The sequence below is a fragment of the Mauremys reevesii genome, linkage group 24 (genome assembly GCF_016161935.1).
Source record: "Mauremys reevesii isolate NIE-2019 linkage group 24, ASM1616193v1, whole genome shotgun sequence".
Taxonomy (NCBI): domain Eukaryota; kingdom Metazoa; phylum Chordata; order Testudines; family Geoemydidae; genus Mauremys; species Mauremys reevesii.
Genome location: NC_052646.1, coordinates 18,801,089 through 18,825,581, shown reverse-complemented (window position 1 = coordinate 18,825,581; position 24,493 = coordinate 18,801,089). Strand labels below are relative to the sequence as shown.

The following is a 24,493-nucleotide window of genomic DNA, read 5'->3' as shown; positions in this document are numbered from 1 at the left end:
GGGACAAAAGAAGAGGGCTGGGGAGAGACGAACCAAGGGGAGAAGGCAAAGGACCCATGACGGGGGTGTCAGATGTCCCTGGTGGTGCTGGGTCTAGGGTGGGGGTGGGGGTGGGGTTATTTAGACCCCTGGCTCTGTCCCTCCCTGGGGAAGAGACATTTGGTGAGCAGTACGCTGAATGCCCAGGGGCCAGGCAGACAGTGACCCTGGTGACACTCGCCCCAATACTCAGGCCAGAGGAGCCCGTCCCCTCGTTAGTGACTCTGCCAATTAGGCCCAATTTTGACCACTCGGTTTTGGTCCCTTGGGTATCAGTTTCCCACGGTTCTGGTTCCCCGGTGTGGCCCTAACCTGGCCCCTGAGTTCCGTCGGGCACCTCTTGGGTAGGGCTCAGTCAGGTCTGTCACCGGGACCCTGACCAGGAACGGACGCCCCGGTGAGAGACTGCCCTGCGAGCCCCGGGAATCAGTGAGCGCCTCCTAGTCACGCTCTGCCCACGCTCAGGGCCAGGCACCAGGCTCAGCCAGGCCAGGCTGGTCCATGACCGGAGAGGGGAGCCCGAGGGAAGCCACAGGACTGTGGAGGGGGGAAGCAGGCCCGATTCACTCTGTGTCCAGACCCAGGGTAGCACTAGGGGGGGCTGGGCAGTGGGGAGGAGATGGGTCAGGGACCGATCTCTGCGACAGAGACCTGCTGCCATGGCAAGGCACCAAGATTGTGCTCTGACCCCAGAGCTGCTACGTCTCCACACTGGGCAAGGGCCAGGGAGGGGCCGGGCACCTGGAGCTGCCAAATCTCAGCAGAGGGGACACTGAGGAGTATCGGTGCTGGGCGAAGAATCCCTTTGGGTTGGCCAGCCGGGCCCTGCATGTGCACGTGCAGCGTAAGGCGCTAGGGGGTGCTGTGCCAAACGGAGCAGGGCAGGGCATCAGTGGGGCGTGCTGTGCTGCTTGGAGTGGGGTGGAGAGTCAGTGGGGGGCACTGTGCTGGGGGAAGAGGGGAGAGGCTCACAGCTCAAGGTCCGGGAGGGCGACTCCCTGAGGTTCCTCTGCTCCATCATGAGCAGCCCCCCCACGCTGGGTTGGGGGGGGCAAGCCAGCTGTGACTGTAGCTTCCCAATGTGAGGGCCGAGGACGGGGGGCTCTACGGGTGCTGGGCCCAGAGAGAGGAGACCTCTGCCCATGTGACGATCCAGCTGCTCGTTGAGTGGGAGTGAGGTTAACCCATGGGACTCCCTGCCATGGGTGTGAGTGTGGTTAATTAACCGGACTCCCTGCCACTGGAGATGAGTGAGATTGAGCCGGGAAGCTCCCTGCCCCAGGGTATCTTTCTCTGACTATGAATTTGTTGCTGTGTCACCTGCTCTCCCCAGACATCCCCCGGCTGGGGACTGGACTGAACTCGTCCTGCCAGAGCCAGGGGCCCAGCGTCAGCTGCAGCTGCTCCCTGTGCTCCCAGCCCCCGCCCCAGCTCCAGTGGCAGGTGGACGGGGAGCCCCTGGCTGGGAACGGCTCACGTGGAGCCCTGCAGGTCAGCTCCTGAGCCCAGGGGCATGAGGCCATCAGCACCCTGAGCTGGAAGAGGAGTGGAGACGGGGGTGGGTGGCCTGGCTGGTTTGGGACAGGGGTTGCAGGGATCTATCCCTGACTCTCGGTTTCTTCCAGCTCCCACAGGAGGCCTTACTTGGGCATTTATCGAAATCAGCTGCAAACTCGTCTTCGCGGCGACTGGATTCTTTCTGGCCTATTACCTCACCCTGCTCTATTACAGACGGTAACTCAGCTATTGACCCACCTACTGACCTACCCACCCGCACATCTACCCCACTACCCATCTACCTACCCACCAGGGGTGGCAGGTTTGTAGAAATTTTGGTGCTGCCCAGAACACTCAGAGCCTGCGCCCCCCAAACTTCATCCCCCACCTGCCTAAGACTCTGGGAGGGAGTTTCGGTGGGGGGAGGAGGTCTGGAATGCAGGCCCTGAGTGGGGACAGGGGATTGGAGTGCAGGATGGGTGCAGGGTGCAGGATCTGAGAGGCAGTTTGCATGCAGAAGGGGTGAGAGGTTGGGCTCTGGGAGGGAGTTTGGATGGAGGGGTTCTGGGGTGCAGGCTCCGGGCTGGGACAAGGGGTGGGGGTGTAGGAGGGTGTGAGTTGTGCAGGCTCTGGGAGGGAGTTTGGGGGCAGGATAGGGTGCGTGGGAAGGGGGTGGGGAGCAGATTCTGGGACAGAGTTTGGATGCTGGGTGCAGGCTCTGAGCTGGAGCAAGGGGTGGGGGTGCAGGAGTGGGTGAGGGGTGCAGGTTCTGGGAGGGAGTTTGGGGGTGGGGTGCATGGGAAAGGGGTGGGAGTGCAGGTTCTGGGAGGGGGTGCAGCACTTACCTAGGGCTCCTAGGCAGGGCGGGCTGGGGGGTGCTCCGTCTGCTTCTACCCCCAGGCACTGCCCCGCAGCTTCCTATTGGCTGCAGGGGCGCTTGCAGCGGGTCACAGACCCACCCCACCCAGAGGCTGCAGGGAGGGGCTGGCAGCCACGTGGAGCGAGCAGACAGGAAGCTGCACTGCCAGTGGTGGGTGGGGGCCCCGGGCCGTTTTAAATCACCTGGAGGATGCGAGGGAGGAGCGCCTGGGGGCAGAAGGTGGGGCCAGGGGAGAGACCAGGCCTCAAACAGTGCTGGATCTGGGCCCCGGGACAGTAATATTCCTGGTGCCCAGGCACCAAAGGTCCAAAGAACTTGCTGCCCATGCTACCCACCAATCTACCCACCTACCTACCGTCTATCCACCCACCCACCCAACTCTGTCCCTACCCACCCGTCTATGCGTCTATTCATCCCCATACATCAACCTATCTAATCTATCTCTCTATCCCGACCGCCAGCCACTTACATATCCCATAATCTCTCTCTCTCTCTCAGGACACCCTGCTGCTCTCATGGAAGCAGAAGGAAGGACCAGCCGGGGGCCAGGGAATCCACAGTGCCTGAGTCCGGCGTGTAGATCGGGCCGTTCCTCAGCCACCGAACAGCCAACAAGGAACTGGAATCTCACAGGACTGAAGAAACAGACAATGAGACCTCAGCTGGAGGCACTGCCACCCCAGGTGAGGCCAATGGGCCCTGTTGCCTCCTCCAGGGTTTAATTTGTATTGAAAGAGATGCCAGAGCTCAGCTGTGGCTCAAATTAAGCCCTGGCAGGGCGGCCTGATACTGGCGGGGGCTGGCCGGGCACCCAGCTGTGAAGGCAGCGCCACCGCCAGCAGCAGCGCAGAAGTCAGGGGGGCCTGGCACATGGGGTGTTGCCACCCTCCTGCGCTGCTGCTGGGGCTTGTGGTGCCTGATGCTCAGCATGTGGCTCAAGGCTTCGCGCTGTCACACGTGGGCTGCATCTCGTCAGAGCCCACGGCCTCCCGCAGCTCCCTGGCCACTCCTGGCTCACCCGGGGCAGGGCACCAGTTCAGATTTGGGGCAGGGGGAGGAAACTTTAACCATGATTCCAGGGACTCCTTAGGCACCTGAAAACTCTCAGGGCTTTGCAGATAATAACTTAGGGATTCGCTGACAGGAGCACTGTATCTAGCTGTTATATAAAGAAAGAAAATATATATACAAATGCCAATTAAAGTCACGTTTAAATCTTATATGTAAATTTAGAACAATCAGGGGATAATACAGCAAGATATTCCCAATTCCAAGTCTTGAGGTATCAGTTCTGTAGCTTTAACGCAGATATCAGAAACACACGACTGAGACTTTGTGCACAATCTTTAGTAGAGATAAATAAAAATAAATAATATCGTCTTACTTCCTGAAAGAGACACACTGTGTTACTGCCAGTATCGCCTCTATTTTAGTCAATTATGTTAAAATTATGTTTTTAGTGAAAAATATGTGATTAAGGGTTTTTTCTTTCTCTTTCATTAAGAAAGGGAATTAATGTTTCTAATTCTTTTGGCATTTATGTTTATTGACCGCAATCCTGTATTTATATGTGACTCACTAACATTTGACTCCACCATTGCTATTGTTCTCACGGTTGGAACTGCAGTTATTTTCATGCAAATATTAAGTTAATTTACAGCTATAACTAAAAATACAAATTGAAAATAAACGACTTTCATCTGCGCAGTGTCTATAGTTCTGTGTTTAGCTAATGTTTTTGAAACTGGAATTACTAAAGTGAGTAAAAGCTACAGTTACATTCTAGGGGGATGCTATTATTTGATTGTGTCACTTTACATAATGAATGGCAAAGCACAATATGATACTAACAGTAATAATGCTAAATACTCCAGCCCGGACAGGTTAGGCAGTTTAGAACTCACTACTCAAAGAATTCAGTGTCAGCATAAGAGAGAAATAAAATTATGAAATGCAGAGACCAGTCAAAAAACTCAACTAACGGCACTTTGAAAAAATAAAATTACAGAGCATGTATGTGCATTGCAGGAAGTAACAAGTAACAACAGCAAGATAAGTATGTGTTGGGTGGAGTGAGTGTGAAAGAGACAGTGTGTGTGAGCTGGGTGTGTGTGTGCGAGACCGCATGCTGCCCCTTTAAGAGAGCAGCTCTTTGCAGGCTGAAGGAAAGCTCCTTGAGACAGAGCAGCGCCGTCCCACTCTGGGTGAACCCTGTCCCCCACCCCACCTGCTCTGCGGAGATGGGGCACATTGGGAGGACAGGGAACAGGCTGACGTCAGAGCCCCTCCCCCTGCTCCTTACAGCAGACTGGAATCTCCCAGGAGCAGCTGGCCAGGGTGGCTCCAAGGCAGGGGGCAGGAGCCATGGGGCTGCAGAAGCCAGCAGGGGGAGGGGCACCCCTGCTGCGGAGGCGCCCCTGTGACGTTGCACTCCACCATGCTTTATAAAAATATGTGTGAGTGTGAATATAACGTAACTGGAATATGCTTTATGCAAAAGGTCTCTTGTAAGGGATCATTACAAAGCTTATAAACTACTGAGTCTGGTCCTCCTAGTTGTATGAATGTATCATTCTTGTACCTGAATCTAGGAATATGTAGCATAACTCTGAGGTCCTATTGTAATTATGCAATGTGTGGGCCACTAATGGTGGCTTGGAATCTTAATGGCTCCCATTAGCTAGGACAATTGACTGTGGATGGCTCTGTTTACCTGCAAGTCTCCAGTGCATAAGAGCAGGCCAGTCCTGGAGGAATGGAGGGGGGCTCACGGGACATGTGATCATGTCACCTGACCTGGAATCCATCTTTAACCTGGTGCTTCTCCAGTTAGAAGGAGGGGTGGGAAGGAAGGAGAGACTAACAATTCCCTCCTTGTGCCAAAGATATAAAAGGGGGTGGAGCAGAACAAAGGGGGCTGCTGGTCATGAAGAAATCCCTACATACCAACTGAGCTGGAGCTAACAAGAATTGAACCAGGAGAAAGGATTGGGCCCAGACTAGGAAGGAGTCTAGCCTGCGAAAGAAGCTTATTGGAACATCTCTGAGGGTGAGATTTACCTGTATTCAGTTTCTTGATGTATTAGGCTTAGACTGGCATGTTTTGTTTTATTTTGCTTGGTGACTTACTTTGTTGTGTCTGTTATTACTTGAAACCACTTAAATCCTGGTTTTGATACTTAATAAAATCACTTTTGTTTATTAATTAACCCAGAGTTAATGATTTATACCTGGGGAGCAAACAGCAGTGCATATCTCTCTATCAGTGTTAGAGAGGGTGGACAATTCATGAGTTTCCCCTTGATCAGCTTTATACAGAGTAAAACAAATTTATTTGGGGTTTGGATCGCATTGGGAGCTGGGTCTCTGGGTGCTGGAGACAGGAGCACGTGCTAAGTCATTTTCATTTAAGTCTGCGGCTTGCGGGTGTGGTTCAGACCCTGGGTCTGTATTGCAGCAGGCTGGCATGTCTTGCTCGATAAGGCAGGTTTCTGCAGTCCCAAGATGGCAGGGAAAATGGGCTCTGAGGTAGTGTCAGCACATCAGGTGACAGTCCCAAGGGGGTCTCTGTGACCCAACCCGTTACAGCCCCATTCGCCCGTGGCTAAGGCCAGCCCTGGATTACTTCATTTGCTCTGTGATGACCAGAAGGCGTTCAGTGTCGAGCGCAGTACAATACCCTCTAGAGCAGTGGCTCTCAAACTGTGGATCAGGACCTCAAAGTGGGTCACGACCCCATTTTAATGGGGTCACCAAGGCTGGCTTAGACTTGTTGTACCCGGGGACCAAAGCCCGAGACTCACTGCCTGGGCTCCGGTGGGCTCAGACTTCGACCCCCCCTCCTGGGGTCGTGTAGTAATGTTTGTTGTCAGAAGGGGGTTATGGTGCAATGAAGTTTGAGACCCCCTGCGAGAACAGAGCAGACCAGGTGATGCTAGTTACTGATCCTGCAACACAGTGCAGTTACCACAAAGCCAGATCTTAGCGTGAAAGCAAGTGTTCAGTCTTTGAGAAATGCTGAATTGATTGTGTTTGTCTTTGTGTTACAGTAGCACCTACTATGTGCTAAGATTGGTCCAAGCACAGAAGAATCCTTGGTTTCTAGACATGTCAGAGAATCACAGAAACTGTAAACTTGCAAATAGGAATAAAACTCACTTTTTGGCACGTGCCAAAAGAAATCGATACCTGCGCTGTGCCATGACGCTTTTTAAAACGACTTATAAACCCCTTGCTGGCTTGGAACGATTCATCCCCTGTTAAATTTCCAAATTTGGTCCCTTGGGCTTGAAGAGTTGGCCCACCTTAGGAGCATTCCTTTCAGCCTTTCCTGAGCAAACCACGTGCCCATGGTTTTCTCTCTCGTGGGTTTTGCTGAATAGTGCACACGTTTTCACTTAAGCCCCGTGGCAGAATCGATATTTTGTACAAAGCCATTCAATTTATATTCATTGTTTTTCCATCCTTGGAGAGCAGATTCGGCAATCCCAGTGTCTTTTCAAACTTTGGCCTGGTTTTCTCTGCTATTTGCTCGATGTATTGCAGCAGCTTTTCTTCTCCACTGTAGGAACGCTGATGCTTGCCCTCTGCCCTGTAGCGTGACAATGACTAAGTGTGCATGATACGTCTTTACAAACATGGGGAAAAACATACAACACGATCCTGCTCTGCACTTCCTGTCGATTTCTATGTCAGTGAGTTGGTGAGCAAATCTGTAGCGCTACATAGCAAGTTCCTGTACCGCGTGTTAATGAGTCTCACGTGTTACATAGGTAGCACGGGAAGGCATGGCGCTACCGCTTGTTAAGTGGATTCGCGTGTAAATGGGTCGTGCGTAAATGGCTCTGTACCGTACATACATGCGCACACACACATACACACTCATATACACACACATATATATACAGAGAGAGAGAGAGTACATATAGACAGTGCGCACACACAAACACTGGATAGATACATACACTGACTATTGTTTTAGGATATGTAGCAGGGTGGACCCCTGCTCCTGCCCTGAAGGGGTTGAAAACAGCCCTGGGAAGGGGCTTTAGGCTGGGCTGATTGGGGAAGTGGCTGCAGCTGGGGCCACGCCCCAAACGGAGCACCAGGGCCTTATAAGAAGGCCAGGGAAGCCAGAAGCCCAGTCAGTCTCTCTCCATCTATAGAAGGAGATGGGCCTGGCTGGAGGGAGCAATGCTCAGTGCCTCACAAGCCTTCTGAAGACACCCGAAATGACAAACTTTGCATTGGATACACACAGTCATTTTCTAACGATAAAAATAGGGGTGTAGGTTGTTTCCCTGAGATACAGAGTGTCAAACTCACCCTGGGGCAGATTGGAGCCAGCGCCCTATAGAGGGGAAGGGCCCTGTGCCCCATTACCCTCCCAGCCAGTCCCCCCAGCCAGTATGCACCCCCACGCGGTGGGGTCAGAAGCTGGCTGTCCGTGGGAGCTGCTTGTATTTGGGACAATCTCCCGCTTGCGTCGATGGCACCGAGATCTGCAGCCAGTGGAACCGGCTTCTGCAAGACGCTCTAGGGCCAGATTCACGCCCTGACTTCCCTTTCCTGTCTTGAAATCTCACATCTCTCCACAGCCCTCGCCCTGACACTCGCGCCTGCTCAGTCCCAGGCAGGTCTCCTCACGCACCCGGTTCTTCCCACTGGAGTCGGGATTCACTAGCCGTCCTAACCAGACATCTGCTGTTCCAGTGCGCTGTTCCCAGCGCCTCGCCCCAGAGGCAGACGCATCTCAGCTCCGGGTGAGCAACCCCTGGGCAGTGTCGCTGTGTGGCTGTTCCCAGCCGCCCCGCCCCAGAGGCGGCTGCATCTCAGCTCGGGGTGAGTGATTAACATTTAATGCATGTACAATACGATACGAGGTGTGAGCTGCTAGTATTCAAATATTATTGTGTGATGGGGAAAACCAGTAAGAAAGGGATAGATCTGGGATGGGGGGCAGGTAGCCAGGACTCCTGGGTTCTATTCCTGACTCTGGGAGGGGAATGGTCATAACAGTGGGGCTGGGAGCCAGGACTCCTGGGTCCATCCAGAGCTCTGGGACCAGAGTGGGGTGTAGAGGGTCTCAGAGTCAGGTCTCCTTTCCTGTCCCTGGCTCTGGGAAGGGAGCAGGGTCTAGTGGGTTACAGTGGAGGGTGGAGGCAGGGAGTCAGGACTCCTGGGCTCTATCCCAACTCTGGGAGGAGAGTGAGGGTTAGCAGGGCTCAGAGCCCGGACTCCTGGGTTCTATTTCCAGCCCCACAAGCAATATGCAGCCTGCCTCTGTTGCAGGGAAGCCGTGGTTAGGGCCAGCCAGAAGGAGGGGAAGTCGGCAGGATGCTGGTGCTGGGTTTCTGAGACAGCATATCCCCCCAACCCCCTCCCATCCGCACCCACTTCTGCTTTCACATTCCTGTGCTTGCCGCTTCCCCAGACTCTGAGTCAGGAACCCAGGCTGCAGGGTCGGAGAGCCAGGTGCTGAGCCCCCCTCTGCAGGTCTAGGGGGGAGTGGAAATAGGGGGCAGGGAGCTGGATGGTCTGAGGTGCCCCTCAATCCCCACCTGCAGCCTCTTGCTATCCCAGCCCTGGGCTCCCTGCCCCCACAGCTCTGCCGATGCCCCTCAAGGCCGAGCAGGGTCCCGACCCAGGGATGGGGATGGAGGCTGGATCTCACGGACCCGGCCCCTGCCCCTACAGCCCTGGGCAGCAGGGCCCATCCCACCATGCTCTGGGCTGGTGCATGGACCATGGGGGATCCAGGCTGACACCCGCCGAGCTCACTGCACCAGCACCCAGGTGGGGTGGATGAGGCAAAGGGCTGCAAAGAACCGGGTGCAGGGAGACAAAGCACAAATATGTGGATTTTAAAAGCCAAAGTCAGGATTCTGTGAGCAAATCTCACAATATTTGGCCAATCTCAGGATTTTTAAAGCAAACCTCAGGATTTATCAGTGAATTTCAGGGAGGGGTTGGGGTTGTCATGTTCACATTCAATCTTGGGATTTTTTAGCGAATCCTAGAATCACAGACCCACAGGGTGAGAAGGGACCACAGGGGTCACCTAGTCCAACCCCTGCCAAGATGTAGGATTTGTTGGGTCTAACCCATCCCAGACAGATACTGTCCAGCCCCCTCTTGAAACCCTCCAGTGAAGGCACTTCCACCACCTCCCTGGGCATCTGCTCCATTGTCCAACTGCTCTCGTCCTGCTCTCTGGGGTGAGAGAGAACAACTTTTCTCCAGCTTCTCTATGGTAGCTTGTCCTGTACTTGAAAACTATGATAATGTCCCCTCTCACCCCACCAATCTCTTTTCCAAACTAGTCATACCCAGTTCCCCTAGGGCTTCCATTCCATCCCTTTGATCCCTCGCCTCTGAATCCTTTCCAATTTCTCTACATCCTTTCTATACATTGGTGACCAAAACTGGACACAGTCCTCCAGCTGAGGCATAGAGCGGTACTGTCACCTCTCCTGACTTGCATGCTCTGCCTCTGTTCATGCAACCTGACATTGCATTTGTTTGGGTTTTTTTTTTGCAACAGCATCGCATTGCTGACTCCTGTCGAGGTTGTGATCCGCCACAACTCCCAGCTCCTTCTCAGCAGTGCTGCTGCCAAGCCAGTTCTTCCCCATCTTGTATTTGTGCATTTGGTTTTTGTTCCCTACGTGGAGCATCTTCCATTTGTCCTTGATGAATTTCACTGTGTCAGCTACAGCCCAATTCTCCAATTTATCAAGATTCCTCTGAATTTTAGCTCCATCTTCCAAAGTGTTGGCAACTCCTCCCAGCTTTGTGTCATCTGCAGATTTGATCAGTCTGCTCCCTAGTCCTACATCCACGTCATTGATAAAGATGTTAAACAACATGGGACCTAGAACAAATCCCTGTGGAGCCCCACTTGGGACCTCCCTCCAATCCCACATCGTTCCATTAACAGTTACTCATTGTTTGCGGTTGTTTAACCAGTTCTGTATCCACTTAATGGTAGTTCCACCAAGTCCACATTTCTCCATAAGAACGACCAGACTGGGTCAGACCAAAGGACAATCTAGTCCAGTATCCTCTCTTCTGACAGTGGCCAATGCCAGGTGTCCCGGGGAGATGGACAGAACAGGAAATCATCAAGTGTCCCGTCCCCTGTCGCCCATTCCCAGCTTCTGGCAAAAAGACGCCATAGACACTATCACTGTAGATCGTGGCTAATAATCCATTGATTGACCTACCCTCTATGAATTTATCCAGTTCTTTTTGAATCCTGTTATAGTTTGGGCCTTCACAACATCCTCTGGCAAAGAGTTCCACAGGTTGACTGTGTGTGAAGAAATACTTCCTTACATTTTTTTTAAACCTGCCGCCTATTCATTTCATTGGGGAACTCCTAGTTCTTGTGTTATGGGAAGGAGTAAATAACACTCCCTTATTTACTGTCTCCACACCAGTCAATGATTTTACAGACCTCTATCATATTCCCCCTTAGTCGTCTCTTTTCCAAGCTGAACAGTCCCAGTCTTAGTAATCTCTCCTTATAAGGAAGCTGTTCCATCCCCTAATCAGTTTTGTTGCCCTTTTCTGAACCTTTTCCAATTCCAATTTGGGATAGGGCCACAGAACTGCACACAGTATTCAAGATGTGCACGTACCATGGATTTATATAGCGGCAATATGATATTTTCTGTCTTATTAGCTATCCCTTTCTTAAGGATTCCCAACATTCTGTTAAGTTTTTTGACAGCCGCTGAACATTCAGTGGGTGTTTTCAGAGAACTATCCATCGTGACTCTCAGATCTCTTCCATGAGTGGTAACAGCTAATTTATACCCCACCACTTTATATGTATAGTTGGGATTATGTTTTCCAATGAGCATAACTTTACATTTATTAACATTGAATTTCATCTGCCATTTTGTTACCCAGGCACCCAGTTTTGCGAGATCCCCCTGTAGCTCATCGCAGTCAGCTTTGAACTTAACTCTCTTGAGTGGTTTTGTATCATCTGCAAATTTTGCCACCTCCCTGTTTACCCATTTTTCCAAATCGTTTATGAACATGCTGAACAGCTCTGGTCCCGGTACAGACCCCTGGGGGACACCACTATTCACCTCTCTCCACTGTGAAAATTAGCCTTTTATTCCCATCCTTGGTTTCTTAGCTTTTAACCAGTTACTGATCCCTTCCCACTTATCCCATGACAGCTCACTTTGCTTAAGAGTATTTTGGGGAGGAACCTTGTCCAAGACTTTCTGAAAATCTAAGGACATCGACTGGGTCACCCTTGTCCACATGCTGTTGATTCCATCAAAAAATTCTAGTAGTTTGGCAACCCATGATTTCCCTTTACAAAAACCATATTGAGTCTTCCCCAACAAATCTCTGCATCTGATCATTCTGCTCTTTGCTATACTTTCACTGTACTATAATTTCAACCAGTTTGCCCGTCACTGAAGTTAGGCTTATTGGCCTTCAACTGCCGGGATCACCTGGTGACGATGCGGTTCTGGTGGGACCCAGCTGAGAGTGCCAATTCAAGACCAATTGCTTAAACAGGGCAGTTACAGCCCAAGGCTGGGGTTTTTCCATCTCTAAGGCAAACCAAACCAGCGAGACAAAGAGGACTTTGGTTTTACCCCAGTGACCAACACAAGCAATTTCCTTAGACACTCCAGTCTCCCAGTATCACCACCAGAGCCACTCATCCTGGGGAATGAATGGTTATGAAAACCAACACCCCAATAAAAGAAAAAGATTCTCTCAATCCCAAAGAATCAAGCCCCAGGTCAATATACACATCAGATCTTACCCACAAATCACGCTGTTGCCAATCCTTTAGAATCTAAAACCTAAAGGTTTATTCATAAAAGGAAAAAGGTAGAGATGAGAGCTAGAATTGTTTAAATGGAATCAATTACATACAGTAATGGCAAAGTTCTTAGTTCAGTTACCTCATCAAAGAAGGAAACCAAGCTGGTTTGGCAGCATTTGTTCTTGGTAAATCCATGCTGGTGATCACCCCTTCGGCCTCACAAATTGAAGGTTTTATACATTGCTCTAGTAGCTTTCCAGGTGTCGAGGTCAGGCTGATTGGTCTGTAGTTTCCCAGCTCCTCCCTTTTCCCCTTTTAAAGATGGCCCCTCTGTTAGCCCTTCCCCCATCTTCTGGGACCTCTCCTGGCATCCATGAGTTTGCAAATATTATTGTCAGTGGCTCCAAGATTTCTTCCACTAATTCCTTCAGCCCCCCTGGGTTGAACAGCGTCCTGCCCCACTGATCTGAATTCATTCAAATTGGCCATAACATCCCTGACGTGTTCTTTACTGATCCCGATCTGCAGCCCTTCCCCTTTGTTGTCCGTGGTAACTTCGCTGTTTTTTGTGGGAAGACTGAAGCAAAGCAGGCACTGAGCAGCGCTGCCTTCTGACCTTCTGTCACCAGCTTGGGTTTTTCTGGCCGCTCTCATGATTCTTAAAGAAAATCTCAGGTTTTTTTCACCAATTTAAGGATTTTTTTAGCTCATGATCTCTCAGGACCATCTGGTGATTTGGGGTTTTCTGTGTGGGTGGGAGGTCCCTGCATTGCCAGCAGCCCCAGATCAGCCCCCTGCAGAGCCCAGCAGCACTGATGGTTCCCGAGGCAGATCTGCGCCCCCCAAACAGCCTCTGCTCTCACACTTCTCACCCCCCCATCTGTCTATAGGTTTGTACCAGCCGGATGCCCCAGCCATGGGCAGAGTCCCGATGCCACAGCAGGACGCTGGGGAAAGGGAGCTCCCGCCTCAGGGGCCCCCCTGGAGAGCAGGGGGTCCTGCCACGCTGAGGGTCCTGATCCTCGCCCTGCTCTGGAGGGGTAAGTAAGCAGCACCTGCAGCCCCAGGGCAGGGGGAAGGGCAGAACCTGCGCTAAGTGGGGCCATGTCTGTCCCAGGACTTGGAAGGGAGATGGGCCAGAGTGGGAGGGGAGCCCAGTGCCCCAGTGTGGTGCTAGGGGGCGCTGAGTGACAGGGAGTGGGGGCAGGGGGCTCAATGTAGGGAGAGATGGAAAGTAAATGGAGTGAGTTTTGGTCAGGGACCCAGAGCTGGGCTCGCAGGGGGCTGCAGGTCGGGAGTGAGGGGCACCAGCAGAGCTCTGGGGTACAGGACCGGCTCTAACATTTTTGGCGCCCAAAGCAAAAACAAGGAGCGCCGCCCCCCTCCGAGCGTCACCCCGCCCAAGGCCCCGCCCCCCGAGCGTCGCCCCGCCCAAGTCCCCGCCCCCCCGAGCGTCGCGTTGCCGAAGTCCCCGCCCCCGAGCGTCGCGTCGCTCAAGTCCCACCCCCCGAGATTACGTCTCCCAAGTCCCGCCCCGAACGTCACGTCGCCCAAGTCCCCGCCTCCTCAGGTTAGCGTCGCCCAAGTCCCGCCCCCCGAACGTCACGTCGCCCAAGTCCCCGCCTCCTCAGGTTAGCGTCGCCCAAGTCCCGCCGCCCGAACGTCGCGTCGCCCAAGTCCCGCCCCCCCAACAGGGCACCCCGCCTCCTAAGCCCCGCCTCCCCCCAGCGCCGCCTGGCCAAACAAAAACAAACCCCCGAGTGCCGCCCCCTCCCGGGCTTGGCAGGCTGGTGCCTGGAGCCGGCCCTGTCTGGGGGGAGCTCAGGGGGGGTCTCTGCTCTCTATGGGCCCCACTTCGATCCCTCCCCGTCCCCTGCAGGGTCCCTGTCCCAGCTGCCCGGATTCACCCTGACGGTGCCGCAGTCGGTGTCGGTGCAGGAGGGTCTCTGCGTTCTCATCCCCTGCACCTTCACGTACCCAGCCTCGTACGACACCGACAATCCCTCGGCCCAGCTCAACGGAGTCTGGTACAAGGAGCCTGCTACTGTGGGCCAGGATCTTCCCGTGGCCAGCAGTGTCTCCAGCCTGAGGGTTTTGCAGGAGACCCAGGGCCGGTTCCGGCTGACAGGGGATCCAGCGCGCGGCGACTGCTCCCTGCAAATCAGTGATGCCCGACGGACGGACGCCGGGAGATATTTCTTTAGCTTCGAGAAAGGCCTGTTAGATCACACTTACCGCTCCAATTCCGATGGCTCTGACCCTCTGCTCACAATCTCCGTGCCAGGTAAGAGCAGCCGCAGTCACTGCTTGTGAGGGTTCCTCCCACTCTGAACTCTGGGGTACAGATGTGGGGACCTGCCTGAAAGACCCCTTAAGCTTATATTCTGCCATCTTAGGTTAAACCTTCCCCAAGGCACAAATTCCTTCCCTTGTCCTTGGGCGCTATTGCTGCCACTACCAAGTGATTTATAGAAAAACCCAGGGAAGGGTCACTTGGAATCCCTGTCCCCACAAAATATCCCCCCAAACCCCTTAACCCCCTTTCCTGTGGAGGCTGGAGAATAATGTACCAAGGAATTGGTTAGCAATGTGAGCCCAGACCAGACTCTTTGTCTTCAGGACACTGAAAATCAATCAGGTTCTTAAAAGAAGAATTTTATATGTAGAGAGAGAGAAATAGAATCACACCTGCAAAATCAGTTTGGAAGGTAACTCACAGGTTAAATAAAAGATTTCAAACACAGAGGATTCCCCTCTGGCTCAGCTTCACAGTTACAAAAACAGGAATCAAACTACATCTGTAGCTTAGGAAAATTCACAAGCTAAAACACAAGATAACCTAGCGCCTTTCTTTGCCTACTTACAATGTCTGTGGTTTTAGATATATTCTTCTAGGTATATATTCAGGAGATGTTGTACCTGCTCGGTCTCTCCCTCTGTCCAGAGAGGGAACAACAAAGAGAGCAACAAACAAATCCTCTCCCCACCCCCACAGATTTGAAAGTTTCTTCTTTCCTCATTGGTCCTTCTGGTAAGGTGCCAACTAGGTTATTTGAGCTGATGAATCCCTTACAGGGAAGGCGATTTAGTACAGCTGCCAAAGAGGGATTCGATGCTACTGCACACAGAGAGTTGTTACTTGTCTCTCTCTATTTTTGACACCGCTCATCAGCCCCCCTGAGCCAGCCAGTCCCCGCACCGGATTGGAGCTGCACCCCTAAAGGGCAAATCCCCCTTGTCCCCGAGTGATTCTCTCCCCTCTCCCTGTGTCTCAGGGCTGACGGAGGAGCCAGAGATCCAGATTTCACCGGTGCGGGTGCTGCCAGGGACGCTGGTGGCCGGGGAGCCGGTGACTGTGACCTGCACGGCCCCTGGGCGCTGCTCCTGGCCCCCTCCCCGAGTCACCTGGACGGGGCCGTTCAGCGACACAGCTCAGAACGTCTCAGCACAGCTGGCGAACGGCACCTGGGCCCACAGCTCCGCGCTCAGCTTCACGCCCGGCCTAGGGGACCACGGCAAAGAGCTCGTCTGCAGCGTCACCTACAGGCCACCACGGGGACCTTCCACCCGCAGAACCGTCCGGCTCAACATCACCAGTGAGTGACCCCCCCAGCCACTCCACACCTGCCCCCAGCCCCCTCTGCTGGGATCCCCCCCACCGGGTTCCCAGCCCTGCCCTCCAGCCCCTCCCCCAACTCCCTTCCTGTCCCCCTTAGCTATAGCTTCCCTCTCTATCCCCAACCTGCCCTACTCCCAGAAACCTTCTGTGCTGGGATCTACCACCCCATTCCAGTCCCCCCCATGTTGGGATTCCCCCCCTCACACCAGCCACCCCAGTTCCCCCTGAGATCCTCCCGGCACCGCGGGGCTTTGAGGGCAGTGGGGACGGACCCTGCCAGGCCAGTGTCTGTCTGTTCTGGGTGTTACTTTTAGCCACTCCTTTGGGGACAAAAGGATAGGGCTGGGGAGAGACAAACCGAGTGGGGAAGGCAAAGGACCCATGACGGGGGTGTCTGATGTCCCTGGTGGTGGCTGGGTCTGGGCTGGGGGTGGGAGTCGGGTTATTTAGACCCCTGGCTCTGTCCCGCCCTCGGGAGGACACGTCTGGAGAGCAGGACGCTAAATGCCCAGGCGCCCGGCAGATGGTGGCGCTTGTGATGCTCGCTCCAGTATCCAGTCTGAAGCAGCCCGGCCCCTCGTTATTGACTCAGCCAATTAGGCCCATTTTGACCAACCAGTTTTGGTCCCTTGGGTTTCCATTTCCCACAGTTCTGGTTCCCCGGTGCGGCACTAACCCGGCCCCTGGGTTCCATCGGGCGCCTCTTGCGTGGGGGTCAGTCGTGTCTGTCGCTTCCCTTCCCCGCCCACGGGCCTTGTGTCACTTCAGGGACTTTCCCATCCCCCAGCTAAGCTCACAGCGAGGGGCCATGTCTAGGCTCAGTGATCACTAGTGACACACACACACACACGGTCTGTCCAGCCCCCATGATCCCCCCCCCTTTCTGGTTCGTGTTACAGACCCGACCGGTCTCCCCAAATCACCGGGACCCAGACCAGGAACGGACGCCCCGGTGAGAGGCCGCTCTGCGAGCCCTGGGAATCAGCGAGTGCCTCCTAATCACACTCTGCCCGTGCTCAGGTCCGGGTGCCAGGCTCAGCCGGGCCAGTCTGGTCATTGTGGGGATTAACCGGCCATGTTCCCTCTGTCTCAAGACCACATGGTGGCATTAAGGGGGCGCTGGAAAGTGGGGATGAGATGGATCAGGGACCGATCTCTGCAGCAGAGTCCTGCTGCTATGGAAAGTCACCAGCATTGTGCACCCACCCCAGAGCTGCTACGTCTCCACACTGGGCGAGGGCTCCTCATGTAAACAGCCCCCGTTTCCCACCCCAGAAGCAGGGCTGGCTCCAGGCACCAGCTCAGCAAGCAAGTGCTCGGGGTGACACATCGGGCTCTTCGGCGGCAATTTGGCGGTGGGTCCCTTGGTCCCTCTTGGAGGGAAGGACGTGCTGCCGAAGAAGAAAGCAGCGCGGTAGACCTACCACCGATCGCAATTGCAGCTTTTTTTCCCCCCAAAAACCCTGGAACTAGCCCTGCCCAGAGGTGGCTGAATCTCTGTTCCTTAGCAGAGGATCTCTGGGGGGCCTAACCTGCCCGCTCGTCTCCTCCAGTGCCAGATGCGTGGGGAGCTGAGGGCAATGTTGTGTCTCTGGAGACCCAGGAGGGCGACTCCCTGAGCCTGAGCTGTGAGGCTGGGAGCAGAGCCGAGACCACCCTCAGCTGGGCCAAGGGGAAGGAGTCCCTGAGCTCTGGCCAGTGTGGGGCCAGGCGCCTGGAGCTGCTGAATCTCAGTAGAGGGGATATTGGGGAGTATCGGTGCTGGGCAAAGAATTCCTACGGGTCGGCCAGCCGGGCCCTGTGTATGCACGTGCAGAGTAACTCTCTAGGAGGCGCCGTGCTGCAGTGTGGCAGGGGGTCAGTGGGGGGCTCTCTCAATCTAACATGTTGCTGTGGATATTTCAGCTCTAGAGAGGACTCAGCAAATCACCATCTCCAGAGCTAAAAGGAGCGACCCCCAGCTATTCCAACCTATTGCTAGGGGGCGGGGAGTGGGGCACGGGGACTTTCCCTTCTAGGGGGCGCTGGCCCCAATCTGGCCCCCGGGAAGGAACTGACTGGCTTAGTGTGCGAGCGGCTACTTGTTATTCCTGTTCCCAGATCCCAGTACCCTGGTGGCCAACGGCTCATAGCCCGGGAGGGCGACTCCCTGCGGTTCCAGCTGCTCATCAAGTGTGAGTGGGGTTAACCCATGGGACTCCCTGCCACTGGATTTCTCGCTGGTTCTCCTGCTCTCCCCAGACAGCCCCTGGCCAGGGACTGGGCTGAACCAGCCCCCTTGATCCCCCCTGTCTGGTTTGTGTTACAGACCCGACTGAGCCCCCCAACACCACTGGGACCCTGACCAGGAACGGACGCCCCGGTGAGAGGCCGCGCTGCGAGCCCCGGGAATCAGCGAGCACCTCCTAGTCACGCTCTGCCCACGCTCAGGGCCAGGCCCCAGGCTCAGCCGGGCCAGGCTCATGCGTGTGGGAATCGCAGGCCAGGGGAGGCTGAGCTGCCCCAAAGAGCCCTACGTGACCCTGCCCCTGCTCTGCCCCCAGGCCCTCTCCTGCTCACTGCCCGCGCTGTTCCCCCATGGCAGCGCTGGGGCTGGGGCTGGGATTAGAGGGGGCCGGCCTGCAGCCCGGGACTCCAGGAGGCTAGGGCCCGGTTCCCTCTGTCTCCAGCCCGTGGGGCGGCACTAGGGAGCACTGGGCGGCAGGGAGGAGATGGGTTAGGGACCGTTCTGTGTCATGGAGACCTGCTGCCATGCAGGGCCGGTTCAAGGATGTTTTGCACCCTAGGCGAAACTTCCACCTTGCGCAATCCCCGAGCCCCTGCCCTGAGGTGCCCTCCCTGCGGTAGCTCCCCACCTCCACCCTGAGTTCCCCCCCCCTGCGGCACCTCCCCACCCCCCCCCCTCCGCCCTGAGGCACCCCCGCCGTCCCAGCTCACCCCTGCCCCTCCAATCAGCTTAGGCGCCGCAAACTTGGGAGGTGGGAGAAGTGAAGTAGCCACGGCGTGCTCGGAGAGGAGTTGGGGCAGGGGTGAGCTGGGGCAGAGATTTCCCCTGCATGCTGCCCCCCCGCCCTTACTTGCTGCAGGTGGCCCTCCCCGCGCTCCCCTGCCCCTGCTCCCTCTGCCTAAATGCCGGCGGCAACTGGGGCAGCTGAAGATCCAGCTGCCGTGTTGCTGCCAAAGAAAATGCCACCCCCCCAAATCCTAGCGCCCCAGGCAACTGCCTAGGTTGCCTAAGTGGTTGCACCAGCCCTGCTGCCATGGAAAGGCACCAAGATTGTGCACCCACCGCAGAGCTGACTACGTCCCCACGCTGGGTGAGGGGGGCCTGTATAGCCACCGGTGCTGTCCAGCCCTCCTGATCCCCCCCTTTCCTGCGAGCCCCGGGAATCAGCGAGCGCCTCCTAGTCACGCTCTGCCCGTGCTCAGGGCCAGGCGCCAGGCTCAGCTGGTCCGTGCCCAGAGATGAGAGCCCGAGGAAAGCTACTGGGCTGTAGGGAGGGTGGGGGGGGGGGGGAGCGGGCCATGTTCCCTCTGTGTCCAGATCCTGGGGTGGCATTAAGGGGGCACTGGGCAGTGGGGAGGAGATGGGTCAGGGAGCGATCTCTGTGACAGAGACCTGCTGCCATGGAAAATCACCGAGATTGTGCTCCAACCCCAGATCTGCTATGTCTCCACAATGGGCAAGGGCCAGGGAGGGGCCGGGCACCTGGAGCAGCTGAATCTCAGCAGAGGGGATGCTGTGGAGTATCAGTGCTGGGCCAAGAATCCCTTTGGTTTGGCCAGCCAGGCCCTGCGTGTGCACGTGCAGCGTAAGGTGCTAGGGGGCGCTGTGCCAAACGGAGCAGGGCAGGGCATCAGTGCGGGTGCTGTGCTGCTGGGAGTGAGGTGGAGAGTCAGTGGGCATAGGCGGCGAGTTCTATGGGCCCGTGGGGCCCAGGCCCCAGCAATAATCCTGAAGCTGGGCCCAGCTCCACCAATGTTTGGGCCCCAGGCCCTGTGCTTTGGGGGGTCCCCGCGTCGCAATGCCGGGCGCTCTCACTGCAGCGGCAGCTCCCGGGAGAGGCTCCAGCAGCGACAGGGCTCACAGCCCATTGGCCGGGAACCCCAGCCAATGGGAGCTGCCGGGGGCGGTGCCGGAGCTGCCTGGCCGCGCCTCCACAGCAGGGAGGGGGAGCGAGCCACAGGCAGGGGCTGAGCCCTGGGCAGAGCAGCAGCAGGGTCTGTGCCTATCAGACAGACTCAGCCGGGGAGCTGTGGGGGCAGCCAGACACATGGACACAGCCGGGGAGGGGGGTTTGGTGGGGACAGACAGACACAGCCGGGGTGCTGGGGGCAGCCAGCCAGACACAGCGGGGGGGTTGTGGGACAGACAGACACAAGGACACAGCCAGGGGGTTGTGGGACAGAAACACACAGCGGGGGGGGAGGGGACAGACACACACAGCGGGGGGTGGTGGGGGCAGCCGGCCAGACACAGCCGGGGGGTTGTGGGACAGACAGACACAAGGACACAGCCAGGGGGGTTGTGGCACAGACACACACAGCCGGGGGTGGTGGTGACAGACAGACACACAGACGCAGTAGTGGCGGGGCATTGGTGGGGACAAACAGACACAGCTGGGTGGTTGTGGGACATACAGACACAGCCGGGGGTGGTGGGGGCAGCCAGCCAGACACAGCTGGGGGTTGTGGGACAGACAGACACAAGGACACAGCCAGGGGAGTTGTGAGGACAGACAGACGGACACAGCTGGGGGGTTGTGGGGACAGACAGATGGAGCCGTGGGTGGGGAAAGGAGCAGCAATGGGCACCCCGGGGCTGGTATAAAATACACAGGATGGGGGGAGCTTCCTGAGGGGACTATAGCAACACCCTCCGCAGAGCAGACCCAGGTTGCAGCTGGCTCTGCCCATCACAGCCCCCTGCCCCACAGAGACCCACACAATCCTCTGCCCCCTCGAGAGACTCCCAATGACCCCTGTGCCCCTGTCACTCCTCTCCAGAGAGCCCTCCCCTTTGTGCCAGCCCACTCCCCTCCCCCACTGCCTCCCCTCCTCCAAAGCTCCCTACAATCTCCCCCTTTGCCTTCCGCCCCCCCAGCCCAGCCCATTCCATTGGCCGGGAGGCTCCCAGTCTAGTGGCTATCAGGGCCCACGGGAGCTGCACATGAGGCAGGGTGCCTGCCTGCAGATGCAGACCTGCCTGGCTGTGCCTCCACAGCACAGGGAGGGGGCGCCCAAGCCACAGGTGAGCAAGCCCTGGTCATCATCACAGGCCCAGTAATTCTCTGGATATTTAATTTCACTGAGGCAAAATGTGTGCAATTTTATGGGTTGAATGATTGAATGACATAATACCCACCTGCCTGCATTGTCCATCACTAAGTCCAGTAATTTTGTCAAGTGTTTATTGCACAACATGGTGGTGCCTACCACTACCTTGTGCTTCAGGGGGTGATGGGGTCCAGGGCAGCCTGTTATAGCCTGTTATAGAACTACCTGATTAGTAATTGGATATGTTGGCTGGCATCTTTTTTTATGTGTTCGCTCCCCCTGATGTTAGAACCTGGCTACACCACTGGGGAGGGGAGCTTCCTAGACCTGTGCAGCTGGGGCTTAGGTGAATTTTGTGATACTGTGCCCCTCCCCAGCTACCACCCTGCAGTCCCCACTCCTGCACCATGCTGGACAAGGGGCAGTCCCATCCGCAGTGAGTCTATGGTGAGGGGTGGCAGCAGGGGACGCCACACGTGATGGCAACCTCCCCCCTCGGTACCCACCATAGGGGAGGCGAGTGGGCTTTCTGGACCTGAGAGGGACCTAGGAGCATGTGCAGTGAACTGCGGGGGAGAGGAGGGGTCCCTCCCCTGTAGCTTGCTGCTGCCAGGGAGGGTGGAGGGGAGTCCTCTTTGGCCCTAGCCCTGGGGCAGCCTGTCTGCACCCCAAGTTCCTTATCCCCAGCCCTGCCCCAGAGTCCTCACCTGACGGGAAAAACACGCAACTTAAATTTGGTGGTCAGTTTAGAGTATCATAGAATATCAGGGTTGGAAGGGGCCTCAGGAGGTATCTAGTCCAACCTCATGCTCAAAGCAGGACCAATTCCCATAAATCATCCCAGCCAGGTCTTTGTCAAGCCGGGCCTTAAAAACCTCTAAGGAAGGAGATTCCACCACCTCCCTAGGTAACCCATTCCAGTGTTTCACCACCCTCCTAGTGAAAATGTTTTTCTTAATATCCAACCTAAACCTCCCCCACTGCAACTTGAGACCATTACTCCTTGTTCTGTCCTCTGCTACCACTGAGAACAGTCTAGATCCATCCTCTTTGTAACCCCCTATCAGGTAGTTGAAAGCAGCTATCAAATCCTCCCTCATTCTTCTCTTCTGCAGACTAAACCATCCCAGTTCCCTCAGCCTCTCCTCAGAAGTCATGTGCTCCAGCCCCCTAATCATTTTTGTTGCCCTCCACTGGATTTTCCAATTTTTCCACATCCTTCTTGCAATGTGGGGCCCAAAACTGCACGTAGTACTCTAGATGAGGCCTCACCAATGTTGAATAGAGGAGAATGATCATGTCCCTCGATCTGCTGGCAATGCCCCTACTTATACAGCCCAAAATGCTGTTAGCCTTCTTGACAAAGGCCAGAGGAGGGAGTGTTAGTGCCTGTGCGGACTTCTGGGAAGTGCATGGGGTGGAAGGGGATGCTGGGATGCTCTGGAACCACTCCTTCAAAGCCAGTCAGGACTCTGGGGGAGCCTCCTCTCTGAGCAGACTGTCTCCAGGGCAAGAAGCTTACACCTTCCTGCGTCTGACCTCAGAGCTTTCAGCATGCCCTTCCACACCATGCACTTTCCGCAGTCAGTCCGCCCAGATGGGGCCCTGGGGCAGCCAGAGGTCCCTGCATCCCAACTCCGCAGTCAGATGTGACTCTCAGCCAGACTGTAAAACAGAAGGTTTATTAGATGACGGGAACACAGTTTAAACAGAACTTGTTGGTACAGAAAACAGAACCCCTCTGTCAGGTCCATCTTGCGGGGTGGGGAGTCCAGAACCAAGTTCTGGGTCTCTCCCCATTTCCCCAGCCAGCTCCAAACTGACACTCCCTCCTCTGGCCTCTGTGTCTCTTCCGGACAAGGAGGCCACCTGATATCTTTGTCCCCAACACCTTCAGTTGGCATCTTGCAGGGGAAACTGAGGCACCCACACAGTATTCAGAGAAAATATTAAGAACATTCCCACTTCATCACAACAGGTACAACAAAATATAATACTGTATATTGAAGTAGGCAAGTGCTGCTTCTGACTTTCCACTTTTAATTGACCCTTGTAATCTTGTGGCGCTGACGCGTTGTAGCTTCATTTTATATCGGCTTACAGGGCGGGAGCGGGGGGCACCACCATTTTGGGCCCCGCCAAAAATTATACAAACCTGCCGCCTATGTCAGTGGGGGGCACTGTGCTGGGGGGAGAGGGGAGAGGCTCACAGCTCAAGGTCCGGGAGGGCGACTCCCTGCGGTTCCTCTGCTCCGTCATGAGCAGCCCCCCCGCGCTGGGCTGGGGGGGTGAGCCATCGAGGGCACCTGCCCCACGGGGCAGAATCAGCTGTGACTGGAGCTTCCCAATGTGACCGCCGAGGATCGGGGGCTGTACAGGTCCTGGGACCAGAGAGAGGAGAGCTCTGCCCATGGGACGATCCAGCTGCTCGTCGAGTGTGAGTGAGGTTAACCCGTGGGACTCCCGGCCAATGGGTGTGAGTGGGGTTAATTAACAGGACTTCCTGCCACTGGATGTGAGTGAGGTTGAGCCGGGAAGCTCCCTGCCCCAGGATTTCTTTCTCTGACTAATAATTTGTTGCTGTGTCGCCTGCTCTCCCCAGACAGCCCCCGGCCGGGGACTGGGCTGAACTCGTCCTGCCAGCGCCAGGGGCCCAGCATCAGCTGCAGCTGCTCTCTGCGCTCCCACCATAGCTCCAGTGGCAGGTGGACGGGGAGGCCGTGGCTGGGAATGTCTCACGGGGGGCCTGCAGGTCAGCTCGTGGGCCCAGGGGGATGAGGCCATCAGCACCCTGAGCTGGATGGGGAGTGGGGACGGGGGGGCTGGCTGGTTCGGGCAGGGGTTGCAGGGATTTATCCCAGACTCTCAGCTTGTTCCATTTCCCACAGATGGCCTCATTCGGGCATTTATCGAAATCAGCTGCAAACTCGTCTTCTCAGCGACTGGATTCTTCCTGGCCCATTACCTCACCCTGCTCTATTACAGACGGTAACTCAGCTGCTGACCCACACACCAACCTACCCACCCACCCATCTACCCCCGCTACCCATATACCTACCCACCAATCTACCCACCTACCTACCATCTATCCATCCACCCACCCAACTCGGTACCTACCCACCCGTCTATGCATCTATTCATCCCAATACACCCCATCTATCTATCTATCCCGAGTGTCAGCCACTTACATATCCCAGAATCTCTCTCTCTCTCTCTCAGGACACCCTGCTGCTCTCGTGGAAGCAGAAGGAAGGACAGGCCAGGGGCCAGGGAATCCACAGTGCCTGAGTTTAGCGTGTAGATTGGGCTGTTCCTCAGCCACCAAAGAGCCGACAAGGAATTAGAAACTCAAGGGACTGAAGAAACAGAGAATGAGACC

At 55.6% G+C, this 24,493-nt stretch overlaps 1 protein-coding gene across 1 annotated transcript in view; it reads left to right on the top strand.

The window, feature by feature from the left end:
* Nucleotides 1-24,106, top strand: part of LOC120390590 — an 86,537-nt gene extending 62,431 nt beyond the window's left edge. Inside the window, exons 12-17 of the mRNA XM_039513324.1 lie at nt 14,098-14,502; nt 15,494-15,814; nt 17,391-17,694; nt 17,938-18,011; nt 18,146-18,199; nt 24,003-24,106. Coding sequence (XP_039369258.1) covers nt 14,098-14,502; nt 15,494-15,814; nt 17,391-17,694; nt 17,938-18,011; nt 18,146-18,199; nt 24,003-24,106 — 1,262 coding nt within the window. The remainder of the gene's footprint in view (nt 1-14,097; nt 14,503-15,493; nt 15,815-17,390; nt 17,695-17,937; nt 18,012-18,145; nt 18,200-24,002) is intronic.
* Nucleotides 24,107-24,493: the final 387 nt, after the last annotated feature.